The following is a 19156-nucleotide window of genomic DNA, read 5'->3' as shown; positions in this document are numbered from 1 at the left end:
ACCATATTTAGCGGCTCATGTGAACGGACACAGTGCGCAGACAAAAAGCTCCAAAGAGTGCTGAACAAAAACTGAATTACACTGCTACGCTCAAATAGACAAACCACACGCCGTGGCGCAATAGTAGAGCTTCGCCTCTAGCGCCGACGTCCGAGGTTCGATTCCGAGAGGGGATGCACTAAGTATGTACGCGCGCTTCTCGATTCATTTTAGCCTCGCATCTCCTTGGTTTGAGACATATGAAAAAATATGCGGTTAACGCAGAAAGACAGATCACCAATTGAAGCTTTATGAATAATGGATACTTTATTCGCGATCAATGATTGTTTTGGTAAAGCCATACTCAGTGTATTCATTAGATGAACGGTAAAAAAGTAAGAGCGAGGGGAGGGTAACTTATTGAGGCACACAGGCAAAACCACAATAGCACGCGGGCTCGATGTACTGTAGTGCGTCAACTCGATCTGAATTGCGATCACATTGAAAAAATATTTCTTTTCAAGTTCTATTTAGTCCATATGTGTCAAACTCAAGGCCCACGGGCCACATCCGCCCGGCGTAATTATATCCGCCCGAGATCATTTTATATACTATATTATTGTTATTAGTGGTCCGGGGATATGAAATGCTGGTAACACAAACTACAGATCCCATAATGCAGCGCTTCAGCTGCCTTGCCGAACACTTACCGCGTTAATCAAGTCTAGCTTATGATGCTGCAAGTTATTGCGAAGCTAGCCCACACGATGCCAAAGAGAAAAGGTGATTCTGAACATAGAGCCTTTAAAAACCGATGGGAGGCTGAGTATATGTTTACTGACATTGCCGGTAAACCCGTGTGTCTCATTTGTGGAGCTAATGTGGCTGTAATTACAGAATTTAATCTAAGACGGCACTATGAGACAAAACATCAAGATAACCTGAAAGACCTGAATGCAATGCACAAGATACAGAAAGCAGAAGAGTTAAAGAAGAATCTGACACTTCAGCAGGCGTTTTTACCCAAAATGTGATTTCAAGTGAAGCTACTTTTATGGGAGACACAAATGCACCAGTGCAACTTGCCCCACTTTCCCTGTTGCCAAGTAATGTTGAACCAAGTCGGCACTACGGTGTTCCCAAATCGCACTTTGCTGATAAACTGAGCACTGCGCACTGAGTTCGCGCGCTTTGGTGACTTTGAAGAACAAAAAGAATTTTGAGTTGTTTCGCAACCCATTTGCCGTCGATGTGGAAACTGCACCTGTGCAGATTCAGATGGAGGTGATTGAGCTGCAGTGTAATGGCACACTGAAGGCAAAGTACGATACTGCACGGCCCGCACAGTTTATTCACTCCATTCCCGCACAAATGCTCCAGCTCCGTCTACATGCGGCTCGAACCTTGTGCATGTTTGGTACCACATATCTGTGTGAGAAGCTCTTCTCAGTCATGAAGACTAACAAAACAGCACACAGGAGTTGCCTCACTGATGAGCACCTGCAGTCCATCCTGAGAATCTCCACAACACAGAACCTCACACCAAACATAAACGAACTTGTTGCCAAAAAAAGATGCCAGGCGTCCAGCTCTGATAAAATGACATAAGAGCAAAGACAACTGAATGATTTGATTTGTTATTGCTGAAAAGAACAAATTTTATTTATATTTCCAGGTTTTGTTATGCACCATGTTCATATTTGAATTTGTATAATTTTGACAGGATATATTTTTATGGAGAGCAAAATCTTTTGGGATATTTAAAATTTAAGTTTATTTTTTATATAAAATTACATAAGAGTAAAGAAATTTTAATGTTTGTTCTTTTGACGTTTACTTTATTTTTAACTTGTATAATTTAGACAGGATATATTTTTATGGAGAGCAAAATATTATAAGTTATTTAAGGTTTGAGTTGATTTATTCGAATAATATTCTGTCGACTAAATAAAAATTCCTTCTATTTAAAATTTAAATAGAACTTGAACAGAATCGATAGTTCATAATATCCACGCAGACTTGCGTAAGGCGGAGTCATCCGTTTTAACAAACAGCGTATTGCACTGATACAAATAGCCTGCCCATTTAATTATTTAGGAATGGATAAATAAATTAAGATTTTGTACAAATACTGCTTTTCATTTTTCTTCCTTGATGGATTCTGGCACCCCCAGCAACAGTTGCTCGCACCCCAAAGAGGGTGTATGTATGTGTGTATATATGTACAAACCGGATTCCAAAAAAGTTGGGACACTATCCAAATCGTGAATAAAATGTGAATGCAATGATGTGGAGGTGCCAACTTCTAATATTTTATTCAGAATAGAACATAAATCACGGAACAAAAGTTTAAACTGAGAAAATGTATCATTTTAAGGGAAAAATATGTTGATTCAGAATTTCATGGTGTCAACAAATCCCAAAAAGTTGGGACAAGGCCATTTTCACCACTGTGTGGCATCTCCCCTTCTTCTTACAACACTCAACAGGCGTCTGGGGACCGAGGAGACCAGTTTCTCAAGTTTAGAAATAGGAATGCTCTCCCATTCTTGTCTAATACAGGCCTCTAACTGTTCAATCGTCTTGGGCCTTCTTTGTCGCACCTTCCTCTTTATGATGCCAAATGTTCTCTATAGGTGAAAGATCTGGACTGCAGACTGGCCATTTCAGTACCCGGATCCTTCTCCTACGCAGCCATGATGTTGTGATTGATGCAGAATGTGGTCTGGCATTATCTTGTTGAAAATGCAGGGTCTTCCCTGAAAGAGATGACGTCTGGATGGGAGCATATGATGTTCTAGAACCTGAATATATTTTTCTGCATTGATGGTGCCTTTCCAGACATGCAAGCTGCCCATGCCACACTCACTCATGCAACCCCATACCATCAGAGATGCAGGCTTCTGAACTGAGCATTGATAACAACTTGGGTTGTCCTTGTCCTCTTTGGTCCGGATGACATGGCGTCCCAGATTTCCAAAAAGAACTTGAATCGTGACTCGTCTGACCACAGAACAGTCTTCCATTTTGCCACACTCCATTTTAAATGATCCCTGGCCCAGTGAAACGTCTGAGCTTGTGGATCTTGCTTAGAAATGGCTTCTTCTTTGCACTGTAGAGTTTCAGCTGGCAACGGATGGCACGGTGGATTGTGTTCACTGACAATGGTTTCTGGAAGTATTCCTGAGCCCATTCTGTGATTTCCTTTACAGTAGCATTCCTGTTTGTGGTGCAGTTTCGTTTAAGGGCCGGAGATCACGGGCATCCAGTATGGTTTTACGGCCTTGACCCTTACGCACAGAGATTGTTCCAGATTCTCTGAATCTTCGGATGATGTTATGCACAGTTGATGATGATAGATGCAAAGTCTTTGCAATTTTTCGCTGGGTAACACCTTTCTGATATTGCTCCACTATCTTTCTGCGCAACATTGTGGGAATTGGTGATCCTCTACCCATCTTGGCTTCTGAGAGACACTGCCACTCTGAGAAGCTCTTTTATACCCAATCATGTTGCCAATTGACCTAATTAGTGTTAATTGGTCTTCCAGCTCTTCGTTATGCTCAAATTTACTTTTTCCAGCCTCTTATTGCTACTTGTCCCAACTTTTTTGGGATTTGTTGACACTGTGAAATTTTGAATCAACATATTTTTCCTTTAAAATGATACATTTACTCGGATTAACGTTTGATCTGTCATCTACGTTCTATTACAAATAAAATATTGACATTTGCCATTTCCACATCATTGCATTCAGAATTTGTTTAGTGTCCCAACTTTTTTGGAATCCGGTTTGTATGTATATACATATACACACACACATTATATATGTGTGTGTGTGTGTGTGTGTGTATATATATATATATATATATATATATATATATATATATATATATATATATATATATATATATATATATATATATATATATATATATATATATATATATATATATATGTATATGTATATATATATATATATGTATATATATGTATGTATGTATGTATGTATGTATGTGTATATATATATATATATATATATATATATATATATATATATATATATAGTTATAGTACAGTGGTACCTTAGTATACGTCCTTAATCCGTTCCAGATCCTTGGACTTATACCAAACAGAACTTATGGGAAAATGATTAATTCGTTCCCATGAAAAAAAATTCATGTTATTGGCATATTATACATTGATGGGGTTGTATAAAATAATTTAAACACTGCTTAATACTAAAATATATAAATACAAAAGCAATTAGATGAAATAAATGAAAATGACTTGTTCGATAACAATGAGTTTAATTTTACTGCACAACAAAGGAGCGCGTTACAGCACAACAAAGGAGCGCGTTACAGCTCTTCCAAAGGAGCCTCTTCAGGCAAATGTGAAGCACTGCTGTTCTTCTTTTGGCAGTCTTCAATCCAAATCCCTAAAGCAGATTCCATCTAGACTACTGCCTTATTACATCCACTTACAACTCATTTTGCACCCTGGTTAAAAGGACACTGCAGCCATAGATCTTATATTCCTTTCCTACTTTTTAAATAAAATGAATCGTAGCCTTCAACAAATCCAAAACGTTTACCTTTTCGGCACTCATTAACATCTTCCGTTTGGACTTGGGCACGGCCCCTGAAACAGTAGCAGATCGTTTTGGAGCCATAATGAAGGGCTTGACTATGCACAAAGATAAACACAAAAGAGCACAAAAGTTAACTCTTTACACAGCGAAACACGTTGATGCTGAATGAGCGAGACGAGACTTCTTGGTTAACACTGCATTCAGCATGCAGGAACTTAACTGCATGCTCTGATTGGTTAGCTTCTGAGTCATCCGCCAATAGCGTCCCTTGTATGAAATCAACTGGGCAAACCAACTGAGGAAGCATGTACAGGAAGTAAAAAGACAAATTGTCCACAGAACCCGCGAACCAGCGAGAAATCCGAGTTATATATTTAGTTATGCTTTCATATAAAATCCACGATAGAGTGAAGCTGCGAAAGTCGAAGCGATATAGTGAGGATTACTATACAGGTTAAAACTTTTTTTTTTTTTTGAAGGCGCGCGCCCGGTATATCACACGTGTTGTTCTAGCACACGAGTCGTATTCCAAGCAATATATAAATATATATATATATATATATAGATATATAGATATATATATATATATATATATATATATATATATATATATAGATATATATATATATATATATATATATATATATATATATATATATATATATATATATATATATATATATATATATATATATATATATATATATATATATATATATATATATATATATATATATATATATATATATATATATATATATATATATATATATATATATATATATATATATATATATAGTATATATGTATATATATATATATATATATATATATATATATATATATATATATATATATATATATATATATATATATATATATATATATATATATATATATATATATATATATATATATATATATATATATATATATATATATATATATATATATATATATATATATATATATATATATATATATATATATATATATATATGTATATATATATATGTATATATATATATATATATATATATATATATATATATATATATATATATATATATATATATATATATATATATATATATATATATATATAGTATATATATCTCTCCTTTCTTTCTCTCTCTCTCTCTCTTTTGAGGTGCTTTTGGTCTACTTCTCTGTGTCAGGCTGCTTCTATTTAAGTGATTTCTTGATTGAAACAGGTGTGGCAGTAATCAGGCCTGGGGGTGGCTACGGAAATTGAACTCAGGTGTGATACACCACAGTTAGGTTATTTTTTTTAACAAGGGGGCAATTACTTTTTCACACAGGGCCATGTAGGTTTGGATTTTTTTTCTCCCTAAATAATAAAAACCATCATTTAAAACTGCATTTTTGTTTACTTGTGTTATATTTGACTAATGGTTAAATGTGTTTGATGATCAGAAACATTTTGTGTGACAAACATGCAAAAGAATATATATATATATATATATATATATATATATAATGTATAATGTATGTATATATATATATATATATATATATATATATATATATATATATATATATATATATACAGTAATCCCTCACTATATCGCGCTTCGACTTTCGCGGCTTCACTCTATCGCGGATTTTAAATCTAAGCATATCTAAATATATATCACGGATTTTTCGCGGATTTCTGCGTGCTATGTGCTAAAACAAACAGTATGCAACATTATGTATATTTCTTTATCTCTTATTCTTGTCAGGCTGACCAACAACTTGCCAAAAAAGGAAAGGGCAAAATCGGAGATATGCTTGAAAAGGCAGCAGAACAGCTAATGAGCTGCTTCAGAATTTGTGCCAGTGACAAGTAGGTACCTGTCTTTTTCATTTTGTTATAATTGTGTCCAAAGCCTGTAATGATTATGCCTTTCACATTTTCTACCTGAATGCAGACAGAAAGGTCTTTAACATTTTACATATTTCTGATTAAAAAAAAAAGAATGCAATGTGCTTTATAGAAAACTTTATTTAAAAAAAAAAAAAAGTCAGTGGTAACTTCATGTTGTTTATATAAAAACTCTGGCTATCTGCATCAGCAAAGTATTTGGCAAATCAATAAGTGGAAAAGCTGAAAATCCAAAACGGAGATAGATTTCTTTTATTCTGTTCTATTCTTTTTTTTTTTTAAACAGCCGTGCTGGTATTGATGACTCAAAAAAGTGGGGAATGCTGTTTCTGATCAACCAGCTGTTCAAAATTTATTTCAAGGTAAAAAGAGAAAAAAGTGTATGCTTTCTTTTCTATTTCTTATAACTTATCATAGAAGAAAACAATTGTTAATCCACACTGTTAAGCTACTACTTAAACTCACAGAACTATTTCATTGTATGTTTGAAATGCGGTGTGACTTCAAAATTGTTTAAAAATAAAAAATAAATAGTACAACAAAGAAATATTCTCATTTCCACTTTTTTTTGGTAGAAGTGTTTTGTGCTATTCACAATTCATTTACTAATCTTATTTACCAGAAGGATTTTCATCTGTCTTAGATTTCATAATCTGTTTTAGCTTGTTAATTGCTTAGTTTAACCTCCTTTCATAAAATGTAATACACCTGTGTATCTTCCACAGCTCTCTTACTGCATACATGCATGTATTAATTTTTATGTGTGTGTATATTTAAATTGTTGTTCCCTAAAATATCATTACTATCTTGAACATATGACTTAGTCACGTAATTGAGTAGTTTGACATGCACTCTTCGGGTTAATGGAGTCAGATTTTATTTTAATTTAAGTTATGGACTCTAAACATGCAAAAATGTGATGAGGCAGATCTGGCATGGTCCGTAGTTTAAAAGTGGTACCTATTCCCTCTGCTCTTCTAATCACACTCAATTCACAAAGGGATAAACCTCCCATCTTCAAAAGCTGTCTATGGGTCGTCAATGAACTTAGAAAGATAAAACTGGGTCCCAAGGCCACAAAGGTTGAGAAACACTGCTCTAATGCCGTAATCCAGTGAAACAATTAAATTGTTAACCCAAAGGTGTTTGAGGGAAAAAAATGCAGCATTTAGATAGATAGATACTTTATTAATCCCAAGGGGAAATACTATAGTATTCCATGTCCAGAACCAGGTTATGATCTGCTTTCCCAAGCGCAGGCAGTGGGGTGGCGCTGTACGCGTCTTTAACGTTTGCATACAGTAGGTCAATAGTCCTGTTTCCCGGGTGTTACAATTCACATACTGGAAGAAGGCAGGTAATGTTTTTTCCAGCGTCACATGGTTAAAATCACCAGCGATTATCACAAGTGCCTCAGGGTGCTGTGTTTATAATTTAGCAACAGCGGAATGGATGATGTCATCCACTATTTCCATGTCCGCCTGAGGAGGGATGTAAACAATAACAATAATGACTTGTCCAAACTCTCTGGGCAAGTAATAGGGACGCAGACTTGCGGCCAACAGTTCGATGTCCCTGCGGCAAGTGGAAATTTTGACGTTTACGTGTCCAGAGTTGCACCACCTTGTGTTCACATAGAGAGCGAGTCCTTCTCCTCCTTTCCGCTTCCCGCAGGTATTTGGGTCTCTGTCCGCTCTAACAGTGCTAAACCCGGGCAGCTCCACGTTAGCATCTGGGATGGTAGTTGTTAGTCACGTTTCACAAAAACACAACAAACTGCATTCTCTGTAGGTCCTGACATTTTTCACAAGCGGCCAGTTCATTGATCACATTTCCCAGGATCACAGAAGGCACTGAAGGCTTGTAACGCCACTTTCTCGCAAGTCGCTACCTTTGATGACATGATACTTTCATTGACACTATTATTTAAACTTTTCAAGCGCTGATGAAATTGTGCGGAGCAGCACAATGGACGATAGTAATTATAGTCCCTACTTTGACATTTACACAAGGTCACAGATAAGATGAAGGGGTCAGTGGGTAATATATATTAAATACCTTTTTTACTTCGTCAGTTGTGCCAAATTGAAAACACTCACAGCTATCATGCCTTGCAAAGACTTGCTAAATGTGTTGTCTTTGTGCTTTGCTGAATTTTGCTCTTGTCACTCCCTTTTGCAGACAGCCTTCATTTACATGGTGGTGGCGCATACTTAGAATGACCCACTTACTACAGCATCTTCCTACAGTGTAAAGTCACAAGTAGACTGCAGAGCGATCAAACACAGGAAACTTATGAAACCGTTTCTGGACAAAGACAGAACTATAACAACAGTTGCGTAGAGTAGCTTCCATCTGCAGTAAAGTATTTTGTGTGCTGAATTAGCATTGCACATGTATGTTGTCAGCATGCTAGTGTCGACCAAATGCTGGAAGCTCTGCAGTCTACTTGTGACTTTACACTGTAGGAAGATAAGTAAGTAAATAGAGGTAAAGAACATTCAGTGTGCCATTCATATAAGTAACATATACTGTACATGTTTTTCATATAAAGACCATCGCAAAACAAGGGATAGCAGGCTGCTTGTGCTGATCAACACATTTACAAAATAAAAACGGTAATGGAGAAGTGTGAAGGAATTTAATGTGGCCCAGGATTACGAGTTTTTCTTAGGCTTCAGGGGTTCTAGTGTTAATAATGACAACTATCAATACATTAAAAAAAATGTCTCTGCTAATTTAGTTTTTTTCTTCAATGTTGCCAAATTTCAGTCAAATCAGTCATGCCATTTTTGAAATTTTGGTGTACAGTAATCCTTCCTCGATCGCGGGGGTTGCGTTCCAGAACCCCCCGCGATAGATGAAAATCCGCGAAGTAGAAACCATATGTTTGTATGGTTATTTTTATATATTTTAAGCACTTATAAACTATCCCACACTGTTAACATTATTAGAGTCCTCTAGACATGAAGTAACACCCTTTAGTCAAAAGTTTAAACTGTGCTCCATGACAGAGATGACAGTTCTTTCTCACAATTAAAAGAATGCAAATATATCTTCTCTTCAAAGGAATGCGTGTCAGGAGCAGAGAATGTCAGACAGAGAGAGAGAGTGTGTGAGAGAAAAGCAAACAATCAAAAAATCAGCACGTGCTTTTGGGCTTTTAAGTATGCCGAAGCACCGCGATAAAGCGGCATTTTTTAGAGGAGCGTCCGTATCCTCTAGGCATACAGCCTCTGTGCAAACAGCCCCTCTGCTCACACCCCCTCCGTCAGGCGCAGAGAATGTCACAGAGAGTGAGCGAGACAGAGAAAAGCAAATCAAGCACCGTGCGGGAAGCATATCGTATATCATTGAGGAGTTTTAGTTAATACATAATACATGCTCTGATTGGGTAGCTTCTAAGCCATCCGCCAATAGCGTTCCTTGTATGAAATCAACTGGGCAAACAAACTGAGGAAGCATGTACCATAAATTAAAAGACCCATTGTCCGCAAAAATCCGCGAACCAGCGAAAAATCTGTGATATTATTTAGATATGCTTACATTTAAAATCCGCGATGGAGTGAAGCCGCGATATAGCGAGGGATCACTGTATTTAGTTTTTCTTTTGTAGAGGCTTTTATCCCTAAATATTGATATATCGAAGTATCATTTCTTAGTGGATACCTACTTCCCTAGATGTACTATCCTGCCAAATTTGTGCATTTTGCATTATAGATGCAATTTATAGATGTATATTATTTATTTAAATTTTTTCGTTAACATTTTTATGTAATTATTGTATATTAAAGTACTGAAGTCACTTTTGAAAACTGTGTTTATAGAATGTATAGAATGTTTTTATATTTTATAAAGGAGTAAGATGAATGGGTATATTATTTGTACATACTATCTGAATTATTTGTCACATCAATACTTGGTCATGTAACATAAGGTGTTTTACTTTTATACTTTCCAGATCAACAAGCTGCACTTGTGTAAACCTCTTATTCGAGCTATTGACAGTTCAAACCTTAAAGATGAATACAGCATGGCACAGAGAGTAACCTATAAATATTATGTGGGAAGGAAAGCTATGTTTGACAGTGATTTCAAGCAAGGTAGTTTTTTTTTTTTTTAATGCGTTAAAGCACTTCTTGTACTGTTGGAGATGAGGCATTGTCATTCCTTTGCAAACAGTTATTTCTGTTAAAGAGGGGTGTGTTATTTATGAGATGGTTTATAGTTTGTGAAAGTAAGACAAACTGATTCTTTATTTCCTTACTTTCATAGCGGAAGAGTATCTCTCCTTTGCGTTTCAGCATTGTCATAGATCAAGTCAGAAGAACAAACGCATGATTCTTATTTACCTGCTTCCTGTAAAAATGCTTTTGGTATGTAAAACTATAAATATGTTTTAGTTTATTTGTTTTTATCTAGGAAAACAAAACAAATTTGTTTTATTCAAAAGATTTTTTTAATTTCCTTTTATGTTTCTTGAATTAATGGCTAGATTTATTTTAATAATTTGGAAGCAGGATCAAGACAATAAACAATAAAAAATATTTCTCCACAGCAGATTTTGTTTTTATTTAACACAGGTATCATTATTAGTCGAGGGCACTATAATTTCGAGACCGCTGACCATGTTATGAGAATTAAAAACTGACTAGTTTTGATTGGTGGAGATATTTTTAGAAAATTTGATTACCTTCCCTTATTTATTATTATAGTATAATTGTTGCAGCAGTTCCTCCTACACCGTTGTGTTGCTCCTCTTATGAGATCAACAATTTGTGGGATTTCAGTTTCTTGTTGACTGGTTATTGGGTACACAGATTAAGCCTGGCAAAGATTGTATTGCATTTTATGAATTTTATTACCTCCAAAGTTTATAATCTTTGTATTCTTGAATTTTGTAAGAAAGTTAACTTTGTTAAATTAAGAATTCCCTACTGTTTGTATAATTCAAACTTTTTAATATTATGCTCTTAATAGGGTCACATGCCAACAAATCAGCTATTGAGAAAGTACGATCTCCTGCAGTTTGCAGATGTCACTAAGGCTGTGAGGTATTTCAGTTTATGAAATAATACTTTCAAAACTGAGTTGTTTTTTTTTAACATTGTTAATGTAATTTGTTACTTTTTTTCAAATTTAATTATAGTATACTACATTTGTTAAGTCCCAAAGTCTGTACACATATCCAGTGGTCCAGTCATATCATTTAATAACTCGCTTAATCTAGGCCAGGTTCTCTAAAGCAGGAACAAACCTCAGACAGAGTGCTAGTCCGTCACAGGGTGAATACACACTAGGGCCAGTTTAGCGTTGACAATTCACCTAACCTGCATGTTTTTGGACATTGGGGAGAAACCCATGCAGACACAGGTAGTACATTTAAAATCCATGTGGGGAAGACCCGAGATGTGAACCTTGGTGGTCTTCTTGCAAGGCAGCGGCTTCACTGTGATGCCCCATTTCCAGTGGTAGTATAATTAAAAACTAAATAATAACATGCAGTACAATGCAAAAATACAATCATGAATACAACAGAACATGTAATGTGTGTATATATAAATATACCCTATAGATACAATATTTATAATCTCTCAATTTGATTACATTAATTTATTTATGGCAGAAGTTATACGCCACATTTCATAATGTGCGTTATTTTATAGTTGCTTTCTAAACTGTATAAACATATATGTATAATTAAATGAGGATGCATGTGTAAGAATATTGCATTGAATGGTCTGGAGCCTTATTTAGGGATTGTTACTGTCTTGTACCTGATGCTATCAGGATTTATGTCTGCCACCCCAAAACCGTGAGCTGAATTAAGCAAGTGGTGCAATTTTTAATGCTTTTCAATGACATTAATTGTATAATTAACTGCAATAACACTTGGTACTTTAGTTTATAGTAGGGCTGTTACTTGATTTTTTTTTTCTTTCAAAGGTTGACTTTAGTTTTAATTCTTTATTTGTCTTGGAAGATCTCTCTTATGAAATGTAATTATTTTTTTATTCTTTATGATAGCGAAGGAAATTTGCTGCTACTTAATGATGCATTGTCAAAGCATGAGACTTTCTTCATCCGCTGTGGAATTTTCCTTATTCTTGAAAAACTGAAAATCATTACATACAGAAATCTTTTTAAGAAAGTGTAAGTATTACAGGGATTTTTTTCACTGTTTTATTTCCCTGAATGTCGCATATTTGCTTTATCATGAGGTGTTGCGCAAAATGTTCAGCTCGCCTGCCAAAACTTGCTACAATTGATGTTACATTTAAATTGTTTATGTAGTATTAAATGTCTCCATTTATATAGAGGTTGAGCATCCCTAGTCCAAAATGCCTTGGACCCAAAGTATTTTGGATTTTGGAATATTTGCATATGTATAATGAGATATCTTGGGGATGGGACCCAAGTCTAAACACAAAATGTATGTTTCATATTCACCTTATACATACAAAATAATTGTATTCGGTATTTTTAATAATTTTGTGCATGAAACAAAGTTTGCGTATAGTAGTATCAGGAGAATACCTGTATCAGCTGTTAAACAACAGCAGTCTTTCAGACTCCATCTATGATGCTATCTTTTGATTATTAGATTACTATACACTGAGAATTAGCCAAAACCACATTGAGTAATACATGTTGGTCTGGAGGTGGCAATGGTTGATAACAAACTGGCATCAACTGATTGCGGGAGCACACGTTCCCACTTAGTTTTATGGGTTTTTCTGTGTACTGTGCAGTACTTTTGAACAACTCTGCAGGCGTTATCGCAATACTCACTCCCCTCTCATTGCTTGTGGATAGTGCTTTGCATCACTCTAAATTTAAAGTGGGATTGAAGAAGTCATTTGGACCAGCTGATATTATTCATATCTGCTTGTCAGTAATAGAGGGAACATGGGCCAGAGCCTCAAAAGTGTAAGTGAGATCAAGTGCGGGATTTAAAGTTTTACATTAGGGATGGTCATCTGTAATATTAAATGTGTTCAATTTGGTTACACTAACAATGTAAAACATTTGATTTCAATTAATTTATTGGATATTATTCACTTTTGATTCAATGTATTTATTTGTCTAAAATGTCAGGTCATGCTAAGTAAATGACTGACATGACTTTAAAAAAAGAAAAAAAAGTACTGTTAAGTATTTTATGTAATTAAACAGTACACTTCATTACAATGCTATGTCTGTTAATTAACTCCTTCACCCCTTCAGAAATTAATTTCCCAAGTTGTAGAATTATGCTAATGTTATTATGGCACTGGAAAAACAATCGTTAGCCTTGGCATTATATGCTAAATAGTGTTTTACATTTTGTTGCATATTTATATTTTTGCAGTTCTGTATGTTAAAGTCATTTCTTATAGAAGGAAACCAGTGTGGCAGCTAACCTTGTCTAGATTATTGGGAAATGCAAGAACTCAAAAATGCAAAATAAAGCTAGACACAAACAAGACTTCACTGAGTCTTTGGCAAACCTACTTTTTCAGCGTTTGGACTTCCATGTTCCTAACTTTAAACGCACACAAGCATTCCCATTTTTATTTCCAGTCTCCCTCCCTTGCTCTCAGCTATGACTCTCTTCTTCTTGCCAATGCATCTTTCACCCCAACCTCTCCTTCCAAATCTAGACTAAATGTCTTTGTGATGTAAAGCTACCTCATAAACAGTCTGTTTCTGCTAAGCCTTGAGCATTCATAGGGTTACGAGTGGCCCTGTTTTTGCACTATCGATACCAATCCATAGCTCCTAGCAGTTTGTCATGTCCCTGTTTCCATATATTTCCATCTTGGTCATTTAACACATTACTAGTGTGGGAGAAAGCTAGAATGTCTAGGAAAACTACTCGGGTCCACATTTAACTTCCACTCATACAGTGACCTGGCCAATATTTAACCCTGGTCATTGGGGCTGTGAGTTAGCAGTGCAAACATTTATACCTTGGTGCAGTGAGCAACAAATCAAACCTTGTTGAAGTAGTCTGTCTTTGGTCTGCTTTTTTCCAGTTATCTGCTCCTGAAAACTCACCAGTTACCACTTGATGCTTTTCTGGTTTCTCTGAAGTTTATGCAAGTTGAAGATGTTGACATAGACGAAGTTCAATGCATTCTGGCTAATCTTATATACATGGTAAGTGCGCATTACATGATAGAATATCATCTCAAGTTAAAAAAATATAAACACATACAAAAAATGTGTTTGTGTAATTATTTAAGCAACTATATACAGTATTAGCCTTATTAAAAAGTACCTTTCCCAGAGAATGTCAGTAAATATTCAGAGTACTAAAGTATTCATCATGATCTGTAACAGAAGTAAAAGATCTCCGCAGAGTTGTGGAAATAATTTTTAAAGAGATAAAAGATACTAATTGTATTCAATTATCCATGTTCAAATACCATATATTCAGACTATCAAAAATACCCTGTAAAAGAAAATGTGATGTGATACACAGTTAGGTCCATAAATATTTGGACAGGGACATCTTTTTTCTCATTTTGGTTCTGTACATTACCACAATGAATTTTAAATGAAACACCTCCGATGCAGTTGAAGTGCAGACTTTAAGCTTTAATTCAGTGGGTTGAACAAAAAGATTACATAAAAATATGAGGCAACTAAAGCATTTTTTTAACGCAATCCCTTTATTTCAGGGACTCAAAAGTAATTGGACAAATTAAATAACTGGAAATAAAATGTTCATTTCTAATACTTGGTTGAAAACCCTTTCCTGGCAATGACAGCCTGAAGTCTTGAACTCATGGACATCACCAGATGCTGGGTTTCCTCCTTTTTAATGCTCTGCCAGGCCTTTACTGCAGTTGCTTTCAGTTGCTGTTTATTTGTGGGCCTTTCTGTCTGAAGTTTAGTCTTCAACAAGTGAAATGCATACTCAGTTGGGTTAAGATCAGGTGACTGACTTTTCCACTTCTTTGCTTTAATAAACTCCTGGGTTGCTTTGGCTGTATGTTTTGGGTCATTGTCCATCTGTATCATGAAACACCGCCCAATCAATTTGACTGCATTTAGCTGGATTTGAGCAGACCTTATGTCTCTGAACATGTCAGAATTCATTCGGCTACTTCTGTCCTGTGTCACATCATCAATAAACACTAGTGTCTCAGTGCCACTGGCAGCCATGCACGCCCAAGCCATCATACTGCCTCCATTGTGTTTTACAGATGATGTGGTATGCTTTGGATAATGAGCTGTTTAATGCCTTCTCCATACTTTTTTCTTGCCATCATTCTGGTAGAAGTTGATCTTGGTTTCATCTGTCCAATGAATGTTTTTCCATAATTGTGCTGGCTTTTTTAGATGTTCTTTAGCAAAGTCCAATCTAGCCTTTCTATTCTTGAGGCTTATGAGTGGCTTACACCTTGCAGTGTACCCTCTGTATTTACTTTCATGCAGTCTTTTGTTTATGGTGGACTCAGATATCGATACGCCTACTCCCTGGAGAGTGTGGTTCACTTGGTTGGCTGTTGTGAAGGGGTTTCTCTTCACCATGGAAATGATCCTGCGATCATCCACCACTGTTGTCTTCCGTGGACGTCTAGGTCTTTATGCGTTGCTGAGTTCACCAGTGCTTGCTTTCTTTCTCAGGATGTACCAAACTGTAGATTTTGCCACTCGTAATATTGTAGCAATTTCTCTAATGGGTTTTTTCTGTTTTCGCAGCTTAAGCATGGCTTCTTTCACCTGCATAGAGAGCTCCTTTGACTGCATGTTGTCTGTACACAGCAAAATCTTCCACATGCAAGCACCACACCTCAAATCAACTCCAAGCCTTTTATCTGCTTAATTGATAATGACATAACGACGGACTTGCCCACACCTGCCCATGAAATAGCCTTTGAGTCAATTGTCCAATTACTTTTGAGCCCCTGAAATGAAGGGAATGTGTTAAAAAAATGCTTTAGTTGCCTCACATTTTTATGCAATCTTTTTGTTCAACCCACTGAATTAAAGCTGAAAGTCTGCACTTCAACTGCATCTGAGTTGTTTCATTTAAAATTCATTGTGGTAATGTACAGAACCAAAATGAGAAAAAAGTTTTCTCTGTCCAAATATTTATGGACATACAGTGCATCCGGAAAGTATTCACAGCGCATCACTTTTTCCACATTTTGTTATGTTACAGCCTTATTCCATAATGCATTAAATTCATTTTTTCCTCAGAATTCTACACACAACACCCCATAATGACAACATGAAAAAAGTTTACTTCAGGTTTTTGCAAATTTATTAAAAATAAAAAAAACTGAAAAATCACATGTACATAAGTACATGTATTGTACAAAGTACAAAGTATTTGCTCAATAATATAAAGTATTTGCTCAGTACTTTGTCGATGCACCTTTTTCAGCAATTACAGCCTCAAGTCTTTTTGCATATGATGTTACAAGCTTGGCACACCTATCCTTTGCCAGTTTCGTCCATTCCTCTTTCCAGCACCTCTCAAGCTCCATCAGGTTGGATGAGAAGCGTCAGTGCACAGCCATTTTAAGATCTCTCCAGAGATGTTCAATCGGATTCAAGTCTGTTCTCTGGCTGGGCTACTCAAGGACATTCACAGAGTTGTCCTGAAGCCACTCCTTTGATATCTTGGCTCTGTGCTTAAGGTCGTTGTCCTGCTGACAGATGAACTGTCAGCCCAGTCTGAGGTCAAGAGAGGTCTGGAGCAGGTTTTCATCCAGGATGTCTCTGTACATTGCTGCAGTATTCTTTCCCTTTATCCTGAATAGTCTCCCAGTTCCTGCCACTGAAAAACATCCCCACAGCATGATGCTGCCACCAACATGCTTCACTGTAGGGATAGTATTGGCCTGGTGATGAGCGGTGCCTGGTTTCCTCCAAACATGATGCCTGGCATTCACACAAGGAGTTCAATCTTTGTCTCATCAGACCAGAGAATTTTGTTTCTCATGGTCTGAGAGTCCTTCAGGTGCCTTTTGGCAAACTCCATACGGGCTGCCATGTGCCTTTTGCTAAGGACTGGCTTCCGTCTGGCCACTCTACCATATAGACCTGATTGGTGGATTGCTGCAGAGATGGTTGTCCTTCTGGAAGGTTCTCCTCTCTCCACAGAGGACCTTTGGAGCTCTGACGGAGTGACCATCGGGTTCTTGGTCACCTCCCTAACTAAGGCCCTTCTCCCCCAGTCGCTCAGTTTAGATGGCCAGCCAGCTCTAGGAAGAGTCCTGGTGGTTTCAAACTTCTTCCACTTACGGATGATGGAGGCCACTGTGCTCATTGGGACCTTCAAAGCAGCAGAAATTTTTCTGTAACCTTCGCCAGATTTGTGCCTCGAGACAATCCTGTCTCGGAGGTCTACAGACAATTCCTTTGACTTCATGCTTGGTTTGTGCTCTGACATGAACTGTCAACTGTGGGACCTTATATAGACAGGTGTGTGCCTTTCCAAATCCTGTCCAATCAGCTGAATTTACCACAGATGGACTCCAGTTAAGCTGCAGAAACATCTCAAGGATGATCAGGGGAAACAGGATGCACCTGAGCTCAATTTTGAACTTCATGCCAAAGGCTGTGAATACTTATGTACATGTGCTTTCTTAAATTTTAAATTTTTAATAAATTTCCAAAAACCTCAAGTAAACTTTTTTCACATTGTCATTATGACAATTCTCAGTTCAGAATTCCTGTAGAATTCTCAGGAAAAAAATGAATTTAATCCATTTTGGAATAAGGCTGTAACATAACAAAATGTGGAAAAAGTGATGCGCTGTGAATACTTTCCGGATGCACTGTAACTGTACTAATTAATGCTGGTTTATAGATGTTATTTTCATAATTTTTTAATTTATACAAGTATCATGGTTTATGTTTAAAAGAGCTACATTTGCTGCACAAATTTGTATCATTTACTTATGGAAGTTTAACTGATTCATTCCAACATACAAACTACTTTTAAGCATTTAGATTATTTTTTGTAAAGTATTTTGGCATTCAAAATTTCATCTATGCATGTGAATTTGGCTTTTCAAATAAATATTGGAAATATTTTGTATTTTGATTGACTTTCAGATGAAAATGTCATCATTTTTTACAGTCTAAACTTGATTCTTAATTAATTTCCATAAACAGTCAATTTTTTGTCACTTGTAAAAACTGAAATGTATTAAATGTTACCAATTTGTATATGTGAACATCATAGACACTAACTTGTTTTTTGTTTGTCATTCTTGTCTAGGGACACATTAAAGGGTACATTTCTCACCAGCATCAGAAACTGGTTGTCAGCAAGCAAAATCCTTTCCCTCCATTATCCTCTGTTTCCTAATGTAAGACATTGCTGCTGCAATTCAGTAGGATGTTGTATATTTAATTTCTCAATTTTTTGTAAATCTCATATAAATTGTATAATTTGTACAAAAATAAACGTCAGAATTTTTTGTAATATTAACAATTGTTTTGTTTTTTGTCTACTGTTTACACATACTCTAACATACTCTCACATACTCTTAAGTTAAAATGGGAAAAGTCCTTAGTTATATACTGTAAGCTATAATGCATTTTTGTTGTTCAAGATTTTTCTGTGTTAGATAACACAACCGAAATTCAATGAACAAAGCATTAGTGTATAAGCAGTTAAATGACTTTTTGAATATTATATAGTTTCTTAAGCTTCTCCACTTACCCACTTATCTCTGTCTTTTTTT

General features: G+C 35.9%; 1 protein-coding gene across 2 annotated transcripts in view; it reads left to right on the top strand.

Annotated features, from left to right (window-relative positions):
- Nucleotides 1-18897, top strand: part of pcid2 (PCI domain containing 2) — a 46075-nt gene extending 27178 nt beyond the window's left edge. For both annotated transcript variants that reach the window (XM_039744644.1, XM_039744643.1), the window contains exons 8-15: nt 6319-6422; nt 6748-6823; nt 10423-10564; nt 10737-10837; nt 11442-11515; nt 12489-12614; nt 14480-14603; nt 18688-18897. In XM_039744644.1, coding sequence (XP_039600578.1) covers nt 6319-6422; nt 6748-6823; nt 10423-10564; nt 10737-10837; nt 11442-11515; nt 12489-12614; nt 14480-14603; nt 18688-18777 — 837 coding nt within the window. In that variant the 3' untranslated portion in view covers nt 18778-18897. The remainder of the gene's footprint in view (nt 1-6318; nt 6423-6747; nt 6824-10422; nt 10565-10736; nt 10838-11441; nt 11516-12488; nt 12615-14479; nt 14604-18687) is intronic.
- Nucleotides 18898-19156: the final 259 nt, after the last annotated feature.

This window comes from Polypterus senegalus, chromosome 2, assembly GCF_016835505.1.
Source record: "Polypterus senegalus isolate Bchr_013 chromosome 2, ASM1683550v1, whole genome shotgun sequence".
In the NCBI taxonomy this organism is placed as follows: Eukaryota; Metazoa; Chordata; class Cladistia; order Polypteriformes; family Polypteridae; genus Polypterus; species Polypterus senegalus.
This window is presented reverse-complemented; position numbering and strand designations above follow the sequence as displayed.